The sequence below is a fragment of the Setaria viridis genome, chromosome 3 (genome assembly GCF_005286985.2).
Source record: "Setaria viridis chromosome 3, Setaria_viridis_v4.0, whole genome shotgun sequence".
NCBI classification, from domain to species: Eukaryota; Viridiplantae; Streptophyta; class Magnoliopsida; order Poales; family Poaceae; genus Setaria; species Setaria viridis.
Window position 1 is genome coordinate 2,404,805 of NC_048265.2, and position 14,019 is coordinate 2,418,823.

The 14,019-nt window shown below is 42.1% G+C and overlaps 2 protein-coding genes across 5 annotated transcripts; one reads left to right on the forward strand and one right to left on the reverse strand.

Annotated features, from left to right (window-relative positions):
• The first annotated feature begins 661 nt into the window (after window positions 1-661).
• LOC117846810 (uncharacterized) lies at window positions 662-4,001 on the forward strand. The gene is made up of 7 exons (XM_034727900.2): window positions 662-1,019; window positions 1,918-1,984; window positions 2,453-2,499; window positions 2,950-3,037; window positions 3,296-3,429; window positions 3,514-3,612; window positions 3,700-4,001. The coding sequence occupies exons 1-7, from the start codon at window positions 798-800 to the stop codon at window positions 3,772-3,774; spliced, it is 732 nt and encodes a 243-aa protein (XP_034583791.1). The 5' UTR covers window positions 662-797; the 3' UTR covers window positions 3,775-4,001.
• Window positions 4,002-6,317: 2,316 nt separating this feature from the next.
• On the reverse strand, window positions 6,318-13,649 carry LOC117848282 (anaphase-promoting complex subunit 7). Of its 4 annotated transcripts, none has more exons than XM_072292526.1 (18): window positions 13,445-13,649; window positions 13,110-13,178; window positions 12,836-12,886; window positions 12,595-12,732; window positions 12,434-12,496; window positions 12,202-12,317; window positions 11,955-12,039; window positions 11,338-11,397; window positions 10,340-10,385; window positions 9,877-9,950; window positions 9,616-9,666; window positions 9,314-9,514; window positions 9,157-9,204; window positions 8,866-8,959; window positions 8,645-8,790; window positions 7,739-7,968; window positions 6,953-7,013; window positions 6,318-6,809 (listed from the first exon to the last, which is right to left on the reverse strand). In XM_072292526.1, exons 1-18 carry the CDS (start codon window positions 13,511-13,513, stop codon window positions 6,723-6,725), a joined length of 1,689 nt encoding a protein of 562 aa, XP_072148627.1. In that variant the 5' UTR covers window positions 13,514-13,649; the 3' UTR covers window positions 6,318-6,722. The 4 variants fall into 4 exon arrangements, with proteins under 4 accessions (XP_072148627.1, XP_072148626.1, XP_034585515.1 ...); XM_072292525.1 differs by having other exon boundaries at window positions 9,157-9,249; XM_034729624.2 differs by lacking the exon at window positions 9,157-9,204 and adding an exon at window positions 9,205-9,249 and having other exon boundaries at window positions 13,445-13,646.
• Between the last annotated feature and the right edge of the window lie 370 nt (window positions 13,650-14,019).

The following is a 14,019-nucleotide window of genomic DNA, read 5'->3' on the forward strand; positions in this document are numbered from 1 at the left end:
CCCAGGAGCCCGGGGGAGAAGTGGAGAAGAAGTTGGATAAAAGAATTATAGTGGATGACATTTGGGATCCACGTTCAACAATTACAAACGGTGTTAAAATAACATCCAATCGACCCGTCTCGACCCTTTCAACCAAACACGAAATGGGTTGAATCCATCCCTTTCAACCAAACACGAGATGGATTGGATCCAACCCACAAACGTGGAACGTCCCAAAACCAAACATATGCTGGAGGAATGAAGGGTGTTTTGCATGGGCCAAGGGGAATTGAGCTATTTTAAAAGGGAACGTATATGGTGGAAACCATCTACCCCATGCAACCTTGGAAACTATAAATCAAGACCACAAGATGCTAATCTGATGGATAGGTTTAGTAGTGAGATTATTTTCAGTTAAACCTCCCACCCGCCCGCTACTTTTGCATATCATGAAAAATGTGCTGCATCAAAAGTGGCCGGCGAGTGGGGAGATTAACTGCAAAATAATCCCACCACTAACCCTATCCATTGAATTAGCATCTTGTGACCTTGTTCATAATTTCAATTTTAAAATGCTAGGAACCGTCTAGAAAACTATTTCCGGCCACGAGCATTTCTGGAGGAAAAAATGGTCAAAAAGAAGAGCCGAAAATCATTCCACCCGAGTCCTCGAAGGCTCGAACTTACCAAGACAGACTGATAGAGGAATCAGAGCTCTGACTCTCTGTCTCTGAGCGCGGCTCCCACCAGGCCACTACCAACCCCTCGCGGTGGCGTCGGCGGCGGAGGCCGGATCGTCGGGGGCGGCGGAGGAGGAGATGGCGTCCGTGGCTGCGGCGGAGGGCGCGGCGGCGGCGCTCCGCTCGGTGCTGTCGCGCGCGCAGCAGGCGGCGGCGCGGGCGGGGCGCGCGCCGGGGTCCGTGCGCGTGGTGGCGGTCAGCAAGACCAAGCCGGTGCCCGTCATCCGCGGCGTCTACGACGCTGGCCACCGCTGCTTCGGCGAGAACTACGTCCAGGAGCTCATCGACAAGGCGCCTCAGGTTGGATTGAATTGGATTGGCCTCTCTACTACCCCTCGGTTGCTCACGAGTCGCAACAACAAAATCTTTCCTTTGGTCACCTCGCTACGCGAATTGCCGATTGGAACGCTGAATCCGAGTCAGCAGCTTGTTGATTAAGCATGGCGCTGAGTCCTCGTAACTGCATCATTAGGAGATCAACAGCCGTAGGAGATAGTCTTGGTAAAACAGCGAATTGCTTATTGGAACCTGGAATTTGATACATCAGCTTGCTAATTCCACTCGTCGAAAATTTAACTTTGTGCATTTTTGGTGGTTCTGCACTAGTCACGTGGGTATCAAAGAGTTTTTATCTTTACAGTTGTAGCTTGTGCAGAAGAATAGGTAATTTGGCATGGCTATAATTTGAGTTGCTAAGGTATCATTTCGGAATGCATTTGAACTATGCAATGGAACATATATCTTTAGGCATATCCAAATATCTATTTCTTTTTCCTTGTTTGATCCTGGAAAGTATTTACAAGCTTTGTTGGTATTCAAATACATCTTTGCTAATATGGTGGCAATACTCACAATTTGCTGTGAAAATCAATCACCATTTAAGATGAGATGATATATCAGCACCAGAGGGTATAAAATTCAGGTATCTTATTGGACATCATTTGGTCAATCACTTCCATATTTTTACATTTTTTTATTCTACAACAATATAGGACCAAAGATTTAGTCATAATTATCCATTAGCCACTGAGAAGTTGACAATTGTTTGTTATCTTTGGCGGATTTTTGTAAGTTTCAATGGTTCCAGCGTCTACAGCTTCAAGTTTTCATGGCTCAGGAATTCTCACTCCGCATGCTTCCTAGTCCTTGCAGTGAATGGCACATGTAACTGTCTAAACAAGTGCTCTTCTTGTTACAGCTTCCTGAGGATATCGAGTGGCACTTCATTGGGAACTTGCAAAGCAACAAAGCCAGAGCCCTACTTGGTTTGTACTACTGTCTGATATTTCTTACATGTCATTTAAGACATAGATATGTTCTATGAACATCTTTGATAATTGTTTTTCTGGTTATATGTTAGAACTCATTCAAAATACAACAATAGTGACACTACTGAAGTACATTTGATGTCTAGTCTACCAAATTGCATTTTGAATTTTCATGTGAAAAATCTGTACTTCTATGCACAGCAGTGGTCGAGGTTTCAAAAATTTTACTGTAGGCGCATCCTAGAATAACAAAGAGAACTGAGGAGCATCTGTTTTCTTGTTTATGTTAGAATCTCAATCTGAACTCCCAGTTGCTCAATTTTCGTTTGCCTAGATAGTTGTTTTACTTACACCGCACACTATTACCTATATTTACCAAAATAGTTCTAATTCTATACGCACGTTGAATATCTTATGCCTTGTGGTCCAAGCTTACATTTCTTTTCGTGTTTCTTTAACCTTTAGCTGGCGTGCCAAATCTTGATATGGTTGAGAGTGTAGATGACCAGAAGGTATGTGGTCAATCTATCTTTCCTTATGTTTCATCAACTTCATTTCTTTCTGGTTTCATTGTACACTCACATTTGAGGCATTTACTCATCAGCAGTCCACTCATTTTGGTTTCTTTCTAGAATTCTATTAAGAGGGTATGTTCGAGAAATTTTATTAAGAGGGTATCCTTTGCTGAGTCAAGAAAAAGGGAAAACGACATTTTTCAGTCTTCATGCCTATCTTCGTCCCAGTAGGACTTGTCATTTCTAGTGAGATTTGGCCATTCATAATGTATGCTCAATCATGTTTTTATAGACTTCGTGTTTATCAAAAATAATCGAGCAAGATTTTATTGCATCATTTATTTAGGACCTAAAAAACAATAGATGGTGTCACAGTTATTTCGATAGATTTTGGTATTCTTGATCCTGCACCTGTAACCAGAATAAGTGTAATGTTCATTCTTTCAGATTGCTAGCCGTCTTGATCGTGTGGTAGCTGACTTGGGGAGAAAACCCCTTAAGATTTTGGTCCAAGTCAACACTAGTGGAGAGGAATGTGAGTACTCTAGTTTCCTTTTTCAATACAATTCTGAACCTTTTCTCTAATGTCTGTGCAATCTCTGAAGCCTGAAAAGTATTCTGTTTGGGGATGTTATGGTTGAATTTTCTGAATGTCGGAACCTGTATTCCTCATTGTTTCCAGGTTCTAGTCTTTGATAAGTGTTTGGAAGTGATACTAAGTTTGATATATGACAGTACACTTGTCCTGTCTCTTGATTGAGTATAAATCTGAAATTTTTTGTCTGTTTTGCAGCAAAATTCGGGGTAGATCCGTCAGGATGTGTGGAATTGGCTAAGCATGTCAAATTGAACTGCCCGAACCTTGTGTTTTCTGGCTTGATGACAATCGGGATGCTTGATTACTCCTCAACTCCAGAGAATTTCAAGGTAATATATACCCTGGGATACAACTTATCTGGAGTGATATGCCTGTCAGGATGCTAACATGCACGCGATTTGTTAAATTCATAGACACTGGCTAATTGCCGGAAAGAGGTTTGCAAGGAGCTTGGCATACCCGAAGAGCAATGCGAGTTGTCGATGGGCATGTCTGCTGATTTTGAGCAAGCGGTAAGAAAATATTGAGAACAGAGAAGAGATGTGATATGCCAGTAGCTGCATTACTAACAATATTTACTGTTTCCGTGTTGTCTACAGATTGAAATGGGCAGCACAAATGTAAGGGTAGGATCAACCATATTCGGTGCTAGAGAGTACCCAAAGAAGAACTAGGATGATTGTACACTCAGGTTTTGTTGTGACTGCCGCATGCACAGAACATTGAGGAGTATCCTTCAGCAGTTGCAATATTTGATAATATATGTGTGTGTGGTATGTCCCCATTTTGGCCGTCAGAAAACATTTTGACACTTCATATACCATGTGCTACAAATAAAGGCATTGGTTTGCCATTGGGCGCCTTTTTATTCAACCAATAAAGATTGCACATGAGTTGTTAATTCTGATTTCCTTGTTGCTTTTATGTCAGTATGTGTAGCACCTTCCTCACTAGTAGTGCCACGCACGGCCTGCCCTCAAAAAAATAGTATGCCTTGGCCCACAAGGCGGCCCAGCACGGTCCCGGCTTCACAGTTCCTCCCATCTTTTTTTTTTTGGAAAAACATCCTCGCATCTTTATAAGCGTCAGCAAGCCCCGCAAACACGCTTCCCTATGTCCAGGGAGCTTTCCTCTCCTCGCTGGCAATCAGCAAGAAGAGCAAGAGGAACTCGCAAGAGAAGAGGAAAGAGTAAAGTGCGTTGGTGGTCCTTAAACTTGTTGCGCTGTGTCAAGTCGGTCCCCAAACTCGCAAAATGGTCAATCAGGCTCCTAAACACCGTTCGGGTCTCATTAACGTCTAATCGGATGGGAAAACGCGGGATTAGCTAGCGTGGCTTTGCCACCGTGTCACCAACGTGGTCAGGAGTAGGGAAGGTATCGTTATTTTGCAGAGAAGCCCGTCAAATGCTTTCCTTCTCTCATTTGTACCCCGCAATCCCCTGCCACCTCTTGGTTGTTCGTCGACGAGGTGGGAGTGGCGGCGGCTATCGAGGGGGATCGTAGGGAGGCGGCGTAAGGATTTGCGGAGTGTGGAAGGAAGAGACCGAAGCTGGAGCAGTCCGCCACCGCGACGTGTAAGGATGGTGGCGCGATTGCAAGGGAAAGGGGAACCATCACCCGAGTATGGTGAGTTGATCTTTGCCTCTGCCTTTAGGATCCTAGGGTTAGGAGTACTATCTCGTTTGTATAGATTGTTGTAGGAATATTTCAATTTTGGACATGAGATTGCAGATTTGGGGAAAATTCCTAGGGTTTTGGTTTTTTTGATGTGTTTGATGTTGTGGCTATTTCACTGCAATGTAGGTTCCGGTAGAGAGGAGTTCACAATTGAGATTCACCATGGTGGGTTCTTTGTTGGGTTTGGACATCTGAGGTCATATGGTGGTGAAAAACTGGATTGGTTTGATTGGATAGAGACCGATACATGATTCCTGCTTTGGTTTGAGGACTTTCTGCAGCAACTAGGATATCAAAATGATCCAAGAATCAAGTTTTATTGGTTGTTACCAGGGAGAATACTTGCTAATGGGCTGAGAATCATTGCATCAGACCATGACACCAATGTTATGACATCAGTGATCGAAAAGTGCAAGACTTTAGTAGTGTATGTTGATCATGAAGCTAGTATGGAGGATTGTCCATGGGATGATGTAGTTGCAAATCCAGTGGTAGATTTGCCAAAGGTTTTGAGTCCTCATAAGGTTGTGTACGTGGAAAATATAGCTGGTGAGAAGTTGCCATTATTTTACACTGATTTGAACAGAGGAAGAGTGTTTAGGGGCACTCCAATTCAGCCGACAACGCGACAAAATTAGTTGAAAATGTGAAAAAATTTAGAGAAATACAAACCTTGCGAGCAGGGCACTTGTAGAATATGCGGCCCTGATTCCCATTCTCATCGGTCTTCACCTCTAGCTCCAACACTGTGTGGCGGCCGCATTCGTTGCAGGTGATGAGGGGTAGATGTGGCCTCTTGCGTTGTTTTTTACTGCGGAGGAGCTTGAAGACGCGCCATGGAATGATGAGGAAATTCGGCTGTTGCGGCGGCGAATCGGGAGATCGACGATGGGGAATCAGGAGCTGCGGCTGCGACAAAAGGCGAATTTTGCGGCGCTAGGGATTTAGTCAACGCCTTAGCTGTTTTGTGGATCTCGGAGCCACATAGATAGCCACGTCATACGTCTCATGGGTCCAAACCCGTTATTGGACGTTAATAAGACCCGAACAGTGTTTAGGGGCCTGATTGGCCGTTGGCCGTTTTGCAAGTTTGGGGACCGGCTTGACACAGCGCAACAAGTTTAGGGACCGGCTTGACACAGCGCAACAAGTTTAGGGACTGCTAGCGCACTTTACTCAGGAGAAAATGAGGAACCGAGGAAAGAGGGGAAAGGCCAAGGTGACTGGAAAAGCACGTCAAAATGCTGTCGATGTCAAAATTCTTGGCGCATGCGTCTTGTACTTCCTTGTGATTTAAAATTACGTGGTCTGACAATGAAATGCTACTGTTTGTCAGCAGGAATTGGCTTGCTGCCACCTTTTGTTCGAATGTCTCTTAAATGATCATGTCTAAACAAGTATAGTATGTTCATCGACAGAAGAACTTGTTTAGCTGATTTCAGCAAGTACCTACAAGGAACAATGATCCTGCAGCAACTCTTCTTGGGTGAAATCCATGAGACATTGAGAATGCACAACAGGCTAGAGGGGCAACAATATGTATGGAGAGAGAATTCAGCCCGGATTCTATTTTCAAAATTTTGATGTGTACAGCCTGGACCCGCGTTAGATTTCCAACATTCTCACGTCAGATGCTCCTGCAATGAACTGTTCGAACTCAGATCTTAGGCGTTCAAAGACAATCCAGGTTCTGATCGTACTGTACTTTCATGGCCCTACCCTACTAGCTTACAGCCTTCATCGTGCCATACCCGTTCATTTTGACCGCGAAAATTGGCTATAAACAAACGGCACAGCAAAGCCGGCTCTGGAGCACCTGCACCTCATATTCTAAGTTACATAATCATGGGTCCAGTTGCCGTGCCTGTTGACTGATGAGGCTATTGTGCAACCAGACGTTGCTCTTTGGAGGCAAGAGTTGCCATGATGAGTTCAGAGTGTTTCTCTATAGCAGCTCAGCTTCATCTTGGTCGGCGTCGATATCATCAGCCTCGTTGTCTTCGTCCTCTTCAGGTGCATCTGGGTCTACTCCCTGCACATGAGAATTCAACACGGGCGTGTTTATTATCTTGCTCCAGTGGGATATTCAGAAACGGAGTAAACGAGGCAAAAACGAAACAACTAAGCATTGGGGTAGCTAGTCAGCGTGATATATATGGTTCTGAAACTGCAGACCTTCATCTGTTTTTCCAAGCGCTCCAATCCTTTCTTTGCAGCTTCATTTTGTGGGTTTATCCTGAAATGTCAAGTGGTTACCCTTTCTTCAGCTAGAGCATTAATACCAAATGAGAGAAACAGCACAGTAGGCACATGGCAGAGTATTAAGCACGGGTTAGAAACCTAAATCAACTAGTTCCCACCAGTCAGTAACTGCAGCTGGAGCTCCCTTACAACTACCAGTAGTGACAACACCAAACCAGTCAATTTTGTATCCGATAACTGGATTAAGTACACTGGAACTGAGCCTATTGGAACACATATACATAAAGTACAAATATCAAATGTTCCTTAGGTACTTTTCATATGCAGGCGTGCAGTTTTGCCATTGCAGGGAAATGCTGGAAGGTAATTGCTTCAGTTGTCTGCAAACTAGGTGAAACTTGAAAAATACAAATCAGTCAATTTGCCCAATCCCACCCTGGCTAGGCTACTGAGCTTTTAGCTAAACCATGGTACTAACATTAAGAGTCGAGTTTCAATTGAAAAATGAAGGCAAAGCACGATTTAGCACAAAGCTTTTCCACCATGTATTTATATTTCGTGGGTGATATACAAACCCAACTCTAGGAACTATCACTGAAACTGTACCTCTAGATTCATATTCACTCATACATATTCACAAACAAAATCTTGACTATTCATGTGGCCAGGTCTTCAGGATTTAAATCAACAGCGAAGATAGGGTTAATAGACGAGTGTTATGGCAGAAATGTTATTTCAAATCCCCAAGAAAACACACACCTTAATGCGGATTGATAATGGGAAAGTGCATCAGAAAGCATATTTGTTGCTGCAAATACTTGAGCCAGCTTGATGTGTAGAGAATCATCTGCCCATTGTCGTAGATATTTTTCAAGTAGCATAACAGCCTCCCTATTACGTCCTTCCGCAACATGCAGATCAGCCAGGGCCAATGCAGCTCCGAGAAATCCAGGTTCAAGACGAATGGCAGATTCATAGAACTTTCTTGCCTGCAGGTGATGCAATGGTGTGTTTATATTTATATCAGTACTACTTGCCCTGTCATTGAGGGATAGTATAGCATACAAAGTTAAATCATAAGGCCATCTGAAGAAAGCTAAACATCCATTTCAATAAAGTCACAGTAACTTAGTTGATAAAGGAAAGCACAAGCAGATTAGTTCCTTGACTACAGTAAACATGTATATGTATTGACTGGCAGTTTAACAATTAACAGCAATCCTCCAAGGTAGAATATGAAAAATGATGGCCAAGTCAGAAGATACCTAAGTAATATGAACTACTGGTAAACATTCTCATAGTTTAACATAGAAGAATTGCTATAGCTATGAACGCATTTATTGGTACTACCATGGAATTACATGGTAAAATATTAAAAACATGGGGCAACATCTGATAGCAGTCCTTCTTGGGTAACACTTGACCAACATCTAAAGATGCATTTGATTGCAAAAGATCTAATGTCACATGTTGTCTAATTGCCTAATCGGTGGAGTGGCCATAAGTAACAAAATGTAGATTCTTTCCTAAAGCAATAAAGGTGCCTCATATAGGTGGTATCATTGTTCGCCCAGTTAAACACAGCAACCTATCCGGCGCTGTTTGCTTCCAGAAGCCCAGAATATAGAGTTTGTGAATCAATGACCCATCGCAAAATAAGATTACCTTCTCTCTCCCACTGGAACTGATTGCATGAACGTCACCAACTAGCTTCAGAGCTTTCGCAGACTGATGCATAACCTTCATTGCCTCACGCGCAGTGAATAATGCATCTTTGCATTTAGCAAGTGCTAGATAAGCACGCACTAGACCTGGGAGAATATCTAATATTTAGACTCAATAGGAAAAAAATTATTTTGAACATCAGAGGTACCAAACCTACCAACCTTGATAAGAACGAAGATCAGCCCTCAATTCTTGAGCTCCTCTGAAGTCTGTCACTGCCAAATCTGGTCGGTTCAATGAAAGATGCAGATTGCCCTTCAAAGAACAGTAAGGAAACATGGCAAACCAATGAGGGAAATAATGATGTACATAAAAAAAGGGAAGATGGTGATCCTGAAATGAACCTATACATGAACTTCCCAGACCAAATGAACCAGCAATCACACAGAGGTGTTTTGCAATTCCACCCAACCATGGTTATGCTTTCCAAATTGCAACGCAAGAGGAATTACCATAACAATATAATTCCATTTGCATCGAGCAAGGTTTTGCAGTATTACCTTCATAATATAACCAGTTATATGCCTATCATCAACTCGAAGGCTCTGATGAAAACAAAAACGTTGTAAGAAAATTAGATGAAAGAACACATAGCTACAAGGTACGTACCTTTTCTGCATATGTCAAAGCTTTTCTTTCATCTTTTCTTTCCCACATTGCTGCAAGAGCAACACATGTTTCTGGTCTTGCAGGGTCAATATGCAGCATATCATGTACCAGCTTGTTCAGTTTGATGTAGTCGGATTTTGTTTTTAAAAGAATTGCATACTCATCCATATATGTCATAATGTTCGGGTCAATCAACCGAGCCTAAAAAAACCAGCAAATACAAGAAATGGTCTGAGAAACCGTTACTTGTCCACATGATTTCCAAAAGCAGGTTCCTGTAAGTCTGTACTTATTCAATTTACCTTCTCAAAGTTCATTATTGCTTGATCATTCCTGCCTATAATCGCTTCAACCTTCAGATAAGAAGCTCAAAAATCTAAGAGCAAACTAACGAGCACAACAGCATCATACTTGAAGGGATATATGTAAGAGCAAACTTGAAGGAATATATGAACGAATATAAATCTAAGAGAACTTGATGGTTGATACCCATTTGTTTGTACATTAACGAGTCTACAACATAAGGAGGAGGACAAAAATATAAAAGTGGAAGAAAGACAAACCTTTGCAATTTCCAGCAGGATATGCACATTATTGGGGAATCGTTGCATTAGTTCTAGATATATGTCAAGGCCACCTATAAAAGCAAAGTGGTCACTATAAATGAATACATATCACTGAACCATGTTAAAATCTGCAACTATATGTTCAATGTATACAGGTAAAAAATGTAATATTTATTATCGATCGCTCAAAAAATGACAACTTAGCAACACAACGTTTAAAGCTATAACTTTATGCTCAGTAGATACAAGTAAACTAAGAGTTCAGGAAAGGTTGACTAAAAAGTTACACTCAGTGGCACAAGAGTCCACACTACAGGTTCCTGCATCATTTTACATCTAACCAACTATGGAAATCCTTAGGAATGATGTGAAGTATTTCTTGACCAGAACCACAAATTCAACTATGCACTTATATGTTGAAATCCTCAGACAAAATGTTGCACAAGAACAATAATATTACCTTTATAATCATGTGAAGCAATGCAACACTGCGCCTCAACATACCGCTGTTATGAGAATAATGGTTTAAGCGAATTATCATCTGAACCAATACATAGAAAGAATAAAGAGGTACAACAAAATGTTTGAATGAGTTGACAGTTTATGGAAAACCATAATTAGTCAAAACTGCAATAACAAGTACTATTCTGAAAGAAATATAATTTGTTGATTAATAAATTCTCGATACAGATAGAATTGCTAGGTATAACTATAAGACTGGTATATTCTTATTGTTATGTGATCACACTTGATCAATGGTGGTGTGACAAAACAGATATACACAATTGGTAGCAAATTCTGCAATCAGCATCTTCAGAAAAGGGCTGGAAGTACAGCCACCCATGAAGCTAAAAGGACAAGGAATTCATCCGCTCACTGTTTCAATTTAGCAGAGTCCGGCATTTATATGTGCAAAGTGCTGTTTTTAGCCCAATAGTTAATGTGATAACTGAAAATCAAATCAAACACAGTAGGGCGATCGCCAGTTTAGTTACTTGATAGAAAAAAAACTCGGCCCTAGGGGAACCTCCCCCCAAGGTATTAGCAGTAGAAGAATTTTCTCGCTGTAGGCTGCTACTAAGACACTAGGGGTCGAACTGAAAATCCACTCCCACGAGGAGTCGAACTCAGGCCACTAGGGTGCTACTAAGACACGTCAACCACTAGGCTGCAGGCCCATTCACAGTCTAGTTACTTGATAAAGTAGCATGTAAAAGATTAAACACTGAGTGATATGAATACTCATGCCCTGATGCTTTAAACTGTGAACTATGTCTTTTTGCAATGTGGTCAAGACTGTGGAGAAATCCATAAAACTCCGAAAAAGTGAAAGCTTATGCCTCAAGGTACTGTTTCAAAATGCTATAATATCCTAGATCCTAGAAACACTAGCAGCCAACTGAATGTAAACTTGGTGCATGCCATATCTACAATAGGGATGCAGCAGTGTTCACTTACATTCCACCATCGTTGTGCATCTACAGAGTCACTTGGAAGCTTGCCTCCTCTATTTGGTGCCTACAAGGACAATAACAGTCAATTCAAGCTTTCAGTTAAAAACAGAGGTTTGAACGACTAAAGACTGAAATTTATTAAGCACAAGTTGTTTAATAGTTTATGGAGGTTTATTATTTCGATAAAGCTTGCATATTTGGTGGTCAAACAAAAATGAAACCCATCAGGCCATATCAATTATACGTACATAACAAATGTAAAAAAAAAGGTTTGGTGGATGGTGGTTTTGTGATGTATGTGGAATTTTGTGAAGGTAAATCTTGTGTGCAAAACGAGAAGAAAACTTCAGCATTCAGCAACTGTAGTAACAGGAAGTTGCTCATAAAATCGATAGGTCAACATCTTTTGATGCAAAATGCAAAGGGGTAGGTTCTTTTGGTATAATCACGTTATCAGCTTTTGTTGTAAATCTGGCCAAGCATGAATAGACTCTGACAGCCCATTCAAACTGTACACACAATTGGCAACCAGGAAATCTGACAACAAAGTACGCAAAAGGTATGAACTATAACATGCAAAATTTAAACTAATATGCCATCAACAAAGAAATGTACACTTACTTGTGAAAATAATAAAGAAAACTCCTTTGCAGAAAGCCCCATTTCCGCCAAAGCTGTAATAGCTTCAAAAATATAAGGGCATTGCCTGACAGAGAAGTATGAAGATGTAGACAGAACCTTGTGAGCACAGAAAAGTTGAGTGGTTTCTGTAACCAAATTTAGAAAGAACTTTCTCTACAAGAACAAAATGGCAATTTATGTTGATGAACTCAGTCTCCTAGAAGGTAAATTATTTGATATGTTATACCTCAAGCACTCTTTATAACACACAACAGCTGAACGGCTATTTCTTGATATTCGATAAAGCTTCCCTAACATCAGATTCATTTTCAGCGTTCTCACTTTAGAAGGAATACCTTCCATCTGTAGAGAGCATACAATGTTAACATGCCATAGTCGCATTATCTGTACTCGTAAAACAGGATTTGAGGTTGAAAAAAAAAAGAATATCAAACAGAAGTAAATGAAAAACAAGGAACCTCTTGCAGTGCTTCACGGTGCTCACATAGAGCAGAATGGCAAAGGGCAATCTTGAACTTCACCTGCAACAGCACAGCAAAACTGAATGAGATGCTTGCTACACATGACAAAAAAAATATCGATGTGAAAATGATGAAATGTCATGTTCAGTAATTCACACCTCGTTTTCGTTGAATGACAAGAGATTCGAAGAATTTGGAGAAGGTGACCGGCCTGTGGCGGACACTGAGCTTCTGATGCTACTTGTTGCTTGCCTAGGGATACTTCTACTATATTGCATAGCTTGCTTGTACGCATTCTACCATGGAGGAAAGGGAAATTAGAAACTAAGATTTCAGCAACTCATATGTTTAATGCAGCAACGAGTTGTAAGTTAATCGGAAGCTTTTTGGAAATATTACCAGTGCCCTGCGGAACTCTTTCTCTCCATACAAAGCATCACCATGGAGCACCTGTGATACACCAACAGGCACATCAGCCTTAAAAGAACAACTTGGGCCATGTAGGCAACAGAATTAGCATAGCAAAATGCCACATATGTAGGACAATCCATGCGTTTGCTTGCACTTGCACATAAACAGTCCAGAAACAAATTGATGCATTTTGTTCCCACAATGTGACAGCAGCATGCACGGTATAGCAGCACTTGATGAGCTGCCGCTCAATGAAGCTTACCAGGCTTTCCACCTTCATGGACATGCCAGCATCGTTGCTTAGGCCTGCAGACGACACAAGGAAACAACCCTGCAAGCGAAGGAAACGAGTAATCAGTTACAGCTGCAAAACCTCGCTCCATTACCCGACGCAGCGACCCAGCCTTGCTATAGCGCACAGGCAACGCGGTCCCGCGCGGCGCGAACACAAGGTGGGGTGAACATTTTGGCCCCGAACCCCGTGCGCGCGCCGCTCGTGCGAGTCACGACTGATTCGGGGTAAAACCCTAGAGATTCGAGAGCGGGGTGGACGGAAGGGGCGGGGGGAGGGGGGGAGGCAGGGATCGCGGCGCGGACCAGAGTTTGGGCGGAGGCGAAGAGGCCAGCATCGAGGAGCACTGCCATGGACTCCCGCGCCGCCTCCATCTCCGGCGGCGAGCTGTGCCGGGGAAATTTGAAATCGGAGCTCTTGCGGGGATTTTTTTTGTGTTTGGTGGTTGCCTGGTTGGTTTGATTTGCTGATCCGGTACTGGTGAGAGCCGTCGCTGTCTGTGTCGTCTTGCTCGCACTGTACTGGAATGGGAGAGAGAGAGAGAAAGGGATTTGAAATCGCGCTATTGGAGCTATGGCCTACTATGGATTAGTTAAAAAAAAATCGAGCTATGGAACACCATCTGGGCTGTGTGCTATTTCTGGCCCATTTAGGCCCAACAGATTTCTTTTTCCTCTCTTGCTCAAAAGAAAAAGGGGAAAGAAAGAAAAAAAAATGCAATCCTCTAAAAAAAGAAAATGTAGTAATTCTTTACAAAAATACTAGCGATGCTTGTTGCATTCTGTGAAAAGCGTAAGGAAACAGGACACTGGGATAAAGGTTGAGCTTTCTCTTTCTTGATCACACGGGGTAAACAGGGTAGGGGTTTCACTTTACCATT